This window comes from Arachis duranensis, chromosome 7 (assembly GCF_000817695.3).
Source record: "Arachis duranensis cultivar V14167 chromosome 7, aradu.V14167.gnm2.J7QH, whole genome shotgun sequence".
NCBI classification, from domain to species: Eukaryota; Viridiplantae; Streptophyta; class Magnoliopsida; order Fabales; family Fabaceae; genus Arachis; species Arachis duranensis.
This window is the reverse complement of record NC_029778.3, coordinates 21,881,065-21,891,093: the sequence shown is the minus strand read 5'-3', so window position 1 is coordinate 21,891,093 and position 10,029 is coordinate 21,881,065. Positions and strand designations below refer to the sequence as shown.

The following is a 10,029-nucleotide window of genomic DNA, read 5'->3' as shown; positions in this document are numbered from 1 at the left end:
GCAACGGACGTCCTTAGAGTAAGGTTGCAACAATACCCTTTCTGAATGCGGGTGTCTCTTTTTTCGTATCTTCTCAATTTAGTGGTGGTAGTGGTGAAGTAGGTGGTGAAATTTATTGAAAGAATAAAAGGAGGATTAAGATTTGGAGAAGGAGGTGTTGATGTTTAAGGTGTCAAGTGGTGGGAATTGAAAGCGACAAGAGATTAGGATAAGTAGGATTAGAAATATGCTAATTTGAGATTTTTTTTATGTGTTTTTTTAGTGTTTGGATAATTTTATTGTATAGAACCTATTTTTCATATATACAATTTAAATTTTTTTTATAGGTAAATTTGTCAGTGTTAAAAATTTTCATGGATAAAAATAATTGTTTAACTCTTATTTTTGTTTCATAAATTTAAATTAATTACAAGTGAGATGGATTTTAATCGATGAAAAATAAGAAAAAACATTTAGATGGTGCTTGTGACTATAAAATTTGCATATAATGAAGTAGTGATCCAAAGGAAAAGTCTTGATACTAATGTTTAAGAAATCACACATATTTTTTTTAATATTTTTCTTCATAGACATTGAACTTACACCCAATCAAGAAAAATGATACGCTATGATAGCTGCTTACTATAACATTGTCCACCAGTTATGGACCTTCGAAACAACTATGACAAAAAAAACAATAGTGTCTAATTTGGCTAAGAATTTAGAAAGAGCTAATGTAATAACGTGAAAACAACAATTGAGGAACAAGGAAATTTGTGTGTGAACAATGGTGATTTCTTGTGATGTTTTAACATTGAGGGAGATCAGGTGGTGGTGGAATCACTGATTGTGATGGGCCAACTCCATTCTCTACCAAAAGTGCAGTTGCCAGTCCCCAATTCAGATGTGAGTCTATGTGACAGTGTAAGAACCAAATTCCTGCATTTCAACAACATAACTTCAATGAGTAAATCATCGTTTAACCTTAAAAGATTAGTTTAATTTGCTAACAAAATAATCCCCTAAAAACACTATAATTTTCTTGTTCTATCCAAAATATTTTCTTACACTTCAATCTTTCACTTGAATAAAATTTAGTGTTTAAAAATTGGTTAATTCATTTCAATTCTTAAAAACTTTTTAGTCATGCACTTTAGCTCTCAATGAATTTAGTTATTAAGTTAGTTTTCAAACTTTCATTTCATTAAATAAATCAGTCTTCACATTAAACTATTCATCTATATATATAGAGATTAATATATGAGAATTTTAAAAATTATTAAAAACTTATTATGTCTTTATATAAAGACAATTGAAATTGATTTGTTTAGTTTTTTTTTTATCGAAATTTAACGTAAAGATAAATATGTTTACAAAATAAAAAATTATAAATTAAAATACTTTTAAAATTAAATTATCCGACTAAAAATTTTCTTAGACTAAAAAACTTTCAAATTTTAGGAGAATTTTGTACAGAAACAATCTTTTTGAGATTTTTTAATGAAGCAAATTAATCTTTTGGAAAATCAAAATGGTAGTTTTTTCAACGTCAATAATGTTATCAATGTTACCTGGATTATCGGCGACGAATCGAATGGCCACCCATCCTCCAGGAGGCGTTCCAATGGTGTTTTTGACGGGCGGATCAACCAGGTTAAACCTTGCAGGATCCGTCGAAGGGTTAAAGTTTCCAAAACCAGATCCAACCACAAAGAAATGGAAGCCATGGATGTGCATGGGGTGGTCCTCTGTAGTAACAATATTTGTATCTTGGAACACAAGTTGCACCCGTGTCCCATACTTCAACTTCAGGAGCCTAGTTCCCGGCGTAGGCGTCCACAGGGCCCGCGGAACCTTGCCGGAGTAATTGAATTGCAGCGGCGGCACCGGAGGAAAATCCGTCGTGAACACGCCGGGTATTCCTTGGTAGTAAGCCTGCATTAAGGAGGTTGTCCTTGGAAGAACAAAAGAATTATTGTTAATGCTTGCCGTGAATCGCGTTCCGTTTGGTCCCTGGCACCGGGGACTATTAGGATTTGTACAATTAATTAGGCCTAATCCAACTGTGAAGAACAAATTCGCATCAGCAGCGTCTGTGAAGACGTTAATCTTTGACATTCCTCTGATTCCTGACGTGTATGCGGTGGCGGTGGCCGTGTCGTTGAAAGCCGGCAATGCGGGAAGAATTGGCCGCGGTGCTGGTCCTTTTCTGCTACAGCTGGCGGATTTGTATTCGAGGATGGCGGTGGTGGTAGTGTTGTCGAAGGCGGCGTTCATGGCTGTTTGATATGCACGCGCCGCCATGTAGTAGCGGCCGGGAGGCTGGTTGGCCGTGACGAGGACGTTGATTGTCTGGCCGGGTCCTATCATGATGACTCCGGTGTTGAAAGGCTTGGTGTATGCCGCGTCTGTGCCGACAACTGTCATTCTGTGATTGGCTATTGAGAAGAAGAGTTCTTGGTTCAAGGCACTGTTGATGATTCTTAGCAGAATCGTCTCGCCTACATCTACCGGAACACGCACGGTTTCTGCACTTGGAATTTTGACTCAGATATAGTTAGTTACCAGAAAGTTGGCATAGAAGATAAAATTTAGGGAAAACATTTTTATTAAAATTTGGTCAGTATTTGTAGTTATTGGTGTTTTTAATGGTATAAGATTTCATCTAATAATATAAAATTATTCATTTTTTTGCTGGTTAAATACTGGCTAGATTTTAATAATAACAAAATAAACTAACTATAGTTGCAAACCTTGACTAGAACATCTGTAGAGATCTCCGGGTTGACCGTTGATGGTGTAAGCAACAGACACATTTGGAGCAGCTCCTGTTAACTGTGTCTGCCTTAAGAGAGCCATAGGATCCCTATCAAACCATTCCCCTGTGCACAATAAATCACAGTTTAGTGTGTGTTAAGCTGAATGTTTTGTTTTATCCATGAAAACTTTTACGGTGCAAGAGATAGTTGAAGATATATTTTACCAAGAAGGATGGGAAATTCTCTCTTTGGCTGAGTGAATGGATAGGAAGAACCCTGTTTCGGGTGGATAATGAAAGCACCATAAACAGTGGCTCGTAGGAAGCCAGTGTGAGCATGCCACCATAGGGTTCCCTCTTGGTTTTGTATTGTAAAACGGTATGTGTAACTTCCCCCAGGTTGGATAGGACATTGAGTCACATAGCTTGGTCCATCTGCCCATGGATTTCTCAGCATCCTCAATCCATGCCTGACCATCATAACCATATTGTATAAATCAAAATCTATGTAGTCGGTTTTTTCTAGTTAGACAATACCTCAGTTCTGATATTTGTTGTTTATAAATTACAAGGGATATAGAATAATCTTGAACAAATTGTGATTTATTCGGTATGAGTTTAGTTAGCAACAATAAATGAGATCATGTGTATAAAAATAATTTTTATCTATTTAATTTTAATACACTCAGTGTAAAAAATTTTACTTGATCATTCAATTGAATTTATGCATTTAATTGACATTTTAAGTAGTGATTAAACATTAATTACTTTTATTGATGTGATAATATACAATTAGATATCTATATTTATGATTCTTCAACCATATTAGGTGTACATTAAAATCAGCTATCAGTAGAATACATATTAAAATATAAAATATATATTAACAATAATTAAACTATATATGTATTTATATATAAATATATAATGACTAATTTTAGTGATAGATTTTGAGGTGTAAACCATTTTTGATAATTTTTTTACATAGGATAATATGAAATTACAGTGTAAAAACTTTAAACATGAAAATTTAGAATGATAAATCATTATTTTAGTTCTTAAATCATTAATTAACAAGCAATATAGCATCTTAAATATTAGTAGTTACCTTGTAATATGAGAAGATTATAATGTTTCATTTTATTCTAGAATAAATTGTCAATTTATTCATCAAAATATAAATTTTCTACCTTATTTGGGTAAAACTGTCTAATGAAACCAAATTTTTTAGGTGTCATTAATTAAATGATCATTTTATCAAAGGAACTAATGCTGTAATTAGAGTTAATATATAAGTTACCAGTGGATAGAGATATTGTAAGGTCCAGCATTGACTACTTTGATTGCAAGTGAATCACCATCTTTTACTTCAATTGCTGGGCCTGGAAACTGTCCATTTACAGTGAGTATGCTTTGTGTCTTGCACAGCCTCTTCACTGGTGTTCTTTGGATCTGTTCCAATTAATCATAATAATGCATGCATTATATTATATATTCCAGTTATTACTTATTATTACAAATAGTGCAAAAAATTGGTTCAAAAGTGAACAATTATCACTAAGCCAAAATTAATTAATACTTACAACAAATTCATGGTATTGATGCTCTGCATTTGTAGCATGGAAAGCAATGATAGTAAGTAGGAAAAATAAGAGCAGAGAGAAGCTTGACTTGCAAGGTAGCTGATTGGTTTCCATTGTTGAATGCGTTATGCATTATTTCATTTGAACCGCAGCTATTTATAGAGTGATGAAGCGGAAAATGTCAAGAGTAAATCTCTTGTCTTTTTTTGAATTTTAATATAAATAAAAATTAATTAAAGATATTACACAGTCAACCATTAGCCAAATCTTCATAGGTGACTACCCATTATCACAATTATATGATATTTACTCTAATTTCTCACAATTATTTAATTCCTATTGATTAATACTGTTGAATTACTACAGTTACATAGAAAATTTTCTCTAAGGTTAAGATGAAAGGGAAATTATTAAATGATGAGTCAACGTAGTTCTAATATTTTAACATAGTAGTTGTATTTTTTTAATTTTTGATTTTTATATTATTGTATAAACATAGTTAAGGACAGTTAGTCTAACCACAAATTAAAGAGGATTTGGTGCACCCACTAGCACAAACACAACTGTGGAACAGAAGATGCTAAGTTCTGTGGTTTTGATGTATGTATAATAATAATTGTGCCTAGATATGTAGAACTTAATAAGTTTTGTTTAAAGTTCTTGTTGACATACTAATCATTACCTAGCTTTTACACTAAGATTTTTGAGAGGAATGCGATTTATCATGATCAGGAAGAAATAGGATTCAAAGATGGAATGATGATACTTTGTTTGGGAACATAAGAATTGGATATTAAATAGAAGAAAAAATAATTGTATAACATAATGGTATAAAAAGCATGCCTTCTAAGCTACAATTGAACATTGTAATATATAATCTCAATAAAAAAGTCAAAGTGAAGAATGCATCTTGGAAAAAGAGTTACGGAAGAGATTAACACCAACTTACTCTTCAATTTCCTTTCTTCATTTATATTATTATTCCTAATAAGAGAAGAGAGATATTTTCCTTCAATTCTAATCTTTAACACTACTCATATCCTAATAACTCTTTCAAAAATATTTTACTATTTTAATGAAAAAAAACTTTAGTTTTGATGTAATATTATGTGTTAATTAAGAATTGCTGATCATATTAATAACAATAAAAATAAATAAATAATTAAAAGAATTGTTGATCTCAAAATAGTGACCATTAAGTTATCAGATAACTTAATTAAACAAAGATGGACACGTTTGTTTTCGAAATGATCATATCATGCATGTTAACAACACTAAACACATACAAGTGAATAAAGTATTTGTATTTATCTTTTCTACGACATATAGTACAGTATGGTTATGTTTAAATGAATAATATAAGAGGATCGTAGTTCAATACAATGAAAGTCGATGTAAAAATACAAGAACAGTTTAAATAAGACAGTTTTGAATAAAATTTTTCACACCTTTCATTTCATGCTTTTCAGCATTATTATTTTGTTTCGATACAAATTCTGAAATTCTTATTATCTAGCTTGTGCAAAATCATTTATTGTTTGTTCACCAAGAAAGAACATATTTGATTATGACATATATCACTGCGTATGCAAACTGTTCATATCATCATATGTGAACCTTCCAATTGGTGAATTGGTTCCATGCACAGTTAAAAATCAAGTTGGTGAAATCAGTGATCAGTTCAACAATTCAAACGCAAACAGCAAACATGGTCCCCAAAAGAACATCTGAATTTTAGGATAATTTACGCTAATAAAATAAATAAAGTTTAAAATTATACGGAATGTTCTAAATTAGAATTAGTTACATGTTCTGTCCTAAATATTTGATTTGATTTAAGCTATTTATATGTAAATACTGATACAACATATACACAATAAATTGAATAGACTAATTCAATTTACCATTTATACAGATTATTAATCATTTATTTATTCTTTATTAATTTTAAAATATGAATATCAATAAAAAATATTTTTTTAAAATTTAAATAAAATACCAAAAAAAATTAAAACGAATAAGAATATAAATTTAACTTTTGTATTTTAGTTCAAATTTCAGAAAATTTATATTTTTACAAACTTATAAATTTAAAACGGAATAATAAATTATTTCTAAAAATCCATTAAAAATAATCTTTTGACTCATTAGCATATAAAGAATCATTACCAAAATTTTGTGTGAAAAAATATTATAAAGTATAGCCCTCTAAAGTGATATAAGAGATAAAACTTAGACTTTTTCGTATTAGAGTCAGAAATAACGAATAATTATACAGTATAAAAATATCAAACTAACTATATTTATACAATATATAATTTGAGAAATAATTAAATATTATATCAATTAAATTATCATTTAATTTGTAAAATTAAGTATAGAATAAATGCTTTGATGATGTTATTTCTAACTCAAACTTAGATTTTCAAAATATACCATAATCAAAATATAAGTTCTACACTTAATTTTAAAAATAAAATAATAATTTAATTGATATAATATTTTAATTAATTTGCAAATTACATGTATATTGTATAAAACTATAAATATAATTAGTCCTTTTATATTATATAACTATTTGTTATTTCTAATTTTGGAAAAATTTAAGTTTTATTTCTTATGCCACTTTGGAGAACTATACTTTATAATAATTTTTTCAACATAAAAAATCTCAGTAATAATTCTTTAAATAATAACGAGTCAAAGAATGATTTTTAATAAATTTTAAAAAATCGTTTATTGTTCTATTTTAAAATCATAAATTTGTAAAAAATTAGATTTTCTAAAATTTGAACTAAAATATAAAAGTTAAATTTTTATTTTTATTCCTTTTAATTTTTTAATATTTTATTTGAAAATAAATCAAATCAACTTGATTCGATTTACATGTAGTTAACGTAAATCGAGTCAATTTAATTTTAATTTATATAAAAATATTTAAAATATGACATGTAACTAATTCTAATTTAAGACATGTGTATAATTTTAAACCCTATTCAATTTTTTAGCTTAAATTATCCGGAATTTTATTCCTTGTGTTTTGTTTTTGTGACATTGAAACATAAGAACATAACTTAGGAACACAAATTAAAGAAAAACACTATAGGGTAGTTAAGGGTCTGGTTGAATTTTGGTTTTGTTTGGTTCGGTAGTGATATGAGAAAGAGTAGTAGTTCTACGTTTAGTTGATCACTCCCAAGTCATTATCTTATTCAAATGTACCTTTTGTGCAATATGCAAGTGGCATGTCATACCAAAAACAAAAAGGGAAAAAGAAAGTACAAAAACAAAAAGTTTCTGAATCAATCTAAAATATAAACCTTAGTTAAAAGTAGTAGAATAGGAAATGGTCATCATAACTCAAAAGGGTGCAGAGTCCAACCTATGAGTGGGACACATAATCCCAAATTAAGTTTTGACTAGTAAGTTAATATGAACTGAACATTTTCTACAACCAATTAAGTTCATGCTTAAACTTCAATCAACCAAACAAATCTTAATTTTTCACGACTGGGTTTTGAATAATATTTCAAATGAAGCAGGTTAGATATTCCTTTGTAAAATTGTTGGCTTACCTTGTTTCCCATGTATTAGGTAGACGGCTACGCGACTTTTGAGAGTGTTGCCATTTATTATATTAATTATTTGTTGAGTCATAACCATAGCCAATGTACCACATGTTTATTATCATGATCATTTCAATAAAATTGGGCTTAAGCATATACTTAATGGGAACCGTTATGTGCTAAGCCGAAGAACTTGGTTGTTGTTGTGTTTCATCATAAAGACCAACAACGCACAAATTGCTGCAGAGACCTAGGACTCGGAGAGAGCTACTTTAACTAAAGTGGTCAAATCCATATATATAAACAGCGCAAAAATCATTGCCAAAATTTTTTAAAAAAAGCCCAAAAATGAAATGACACCTGCACGGCTGCACCCAAGAATATCTTAAGCCGACAATTTGGATTTTTTTAACACTTAAATTGTTGTTTACTATGGATAAAAATATTTGAGTAAACCACCAAAAGATGATCCTGAATTATCAAAGGAAAAGTATAGGTAAACAATGAAAATATTAAACAATGTAAACAATAGATATATCGGATGTTCATTTTACTAGTGTACGGATCGTTATTTTAATATTAAAATTTAGAAGTTTAATTTGGAAGTGTAGTGTGTTTTTATTTGATTGGTGGTTGTTCACATTGTTCAACAAAATCATTGTCCCCCTAACATTCCCCATTATCAAATTGTTGACAAAAAATATTCTCTAAATTTATTAACTACAAAAATTCTTTCAAAATATTTTAAACGGGATAAGAATATCGAAGATTTTTTTAAATAAATAAATTAAATATTTTATTTATAGATATAGATAATTTATAGTCTATTTATCAATTTATATTTTTTATTTATTTCATTTAAAATGTAAATGAGATAAGACACATTTGCATACGTGATACATAAGGGAGAGTGATCAATATGTATCTCACTATCTCGTTTATACTATAAACAAGATACACACAAGTTCATTTCGTTTACACTATAAACTGAATAGTAGAGAAATTAACTCATTTGTACTGTAAATGAGATAAAGTACGATAAATTTTGAGTAGATATAAAAGGATCTGCAACCATTTATATTCTCCACAAACATTTCACTTTTTCTTCTCTATCCTTTTTCTTCAATAAATTTAGTAAAAATGTCTAGTGGTAGTGGATATGTTGTTGTAAGTGTGTATCCTAATTGTCATATGAAAAACAGTAATACTAAGGTTATATTTGAGTATGTGATAATTCGATTCTGTTGCACACTCGGAGAGTAAATTCTTTGTCTGAGTTAGAGAGTCTAATATTGACGAATCTCGGTGCTAACAGGCCAAAAGAGGTTGGAAGAGTAGGGTATAGGTTTCTAGCACCGATGGAAATTAGAAATTTTCGGTTTCTTCTATTTTGGCTCGATAGTGATGAGCATGTGCACCTCACGTTTGATATTCACGGGAGAATCATGGTGGAACAAGTGATGGAGCTTTCTATGGAGGTTGGTAATGTTAGTAGTGGTGGTTCTGGCCACTCGAATTTTGTCCAGGATGATCCACCTCTTGCATCACCACCATTGTATTGTGCTAGTCCAGTGGTAGACATAGACGTGGATGGTGGAAAGTTCGATGAAGAGTATGTTGGCGATAGCAACGACAGTGGTTCTTCTGATGATGATAATGAGGAGGAGTTTGTATTAGATATTTCAGTCGGTACTTCAGTTTGATATTTTCTGTCTGCCCCGCAACTATCCGGAGTTATTAGTGATCTAGCCATAAACTTGATAGCTACGATTTTAGGAAATTGCACGATCGGCAAAAATTCCTTCCGGCAAGTGCACCGGTTATCGTCAAGTAAAAACTCACAAGAGAGTGAGGTCGAATCCCACAAGGATTGGTTGAATGAGCAATTCGGATTAGAAGTGTGTTCTAGTTGAGTGGATCAAGATTTAGATGAGAATTGCGGAATCTTAAATTGCATGAATTAAAGAACGAGAAGTTAAAGTGCTGAAATTAAAAAGGGATGGGGGTGATTGCATGAATTGAAATTGCAGAATGTAAATAGAAAGGGATAGATCAGAGAGAGGGGTTCATTGGGGTCAGGAGATATTGAAATCTCCGAATCAAAACATTTTCATCTCTTCCTCAACCAATGCATTCATTGAAT

At 30.3% G+C, this 10,029-nt stretch overlaps 1 protein-coding gene across 1 annotated transcript; it reads right to left on the bottom strand.

Moving 5' to 3' along the window:
• Positions 1-526: 526 nt before the first annotated feature.
• Positions 527-4,446, bottom strand: LOC107458248 (laccase-3). The gene is made up of 6 exons (XM_016076443.3): positions 4,321-4,446; positions 4,038-4,189; positions 2,963-3,207; positions 2,733-2,861; positions 1,551-2,507; positions 527-918 (listed from the first exon to the last, which is right to left on the bottom strand). Exons 1-6 carry the CDS (start codon positions 4,432-4,434, stop codon positions 788-790), a joined length of 1,728 nt encoding a protein of 575 aa, XP_015931929.1. The 5' UTR covers positions 4,435-4,446; the 3' UTR covers positions 527-787.
• Positions 4,447-10,029: the final 5,583 nt, after the last annotated feature.

Excerpts from the sequence above, each read along its gene's own strand:
- LOC107458248 (XM_016076443.3), bottom strand. The coding sequence starts at position 4,434 with ATGGAAACCAATCAGCTACCTTGCAAGTCAAGCTTCTCTCTGCTCTTA. Across the intron at positions 3,208-4,037 it reads TACAATATCTCTATCCACTG|GCATGGATTGAGGATGCTGA; the intron begins GTAACTTATATA and ends TATGATGGTCAG. Across the intron at positions 2,508-2,732 it reads CTACAGATGTTCTAGTCAAG|AAACCGTGCGTGTTCCGGTA; the intron begins GTTTGCAACTAT and ends TTCCAAGTGCAG.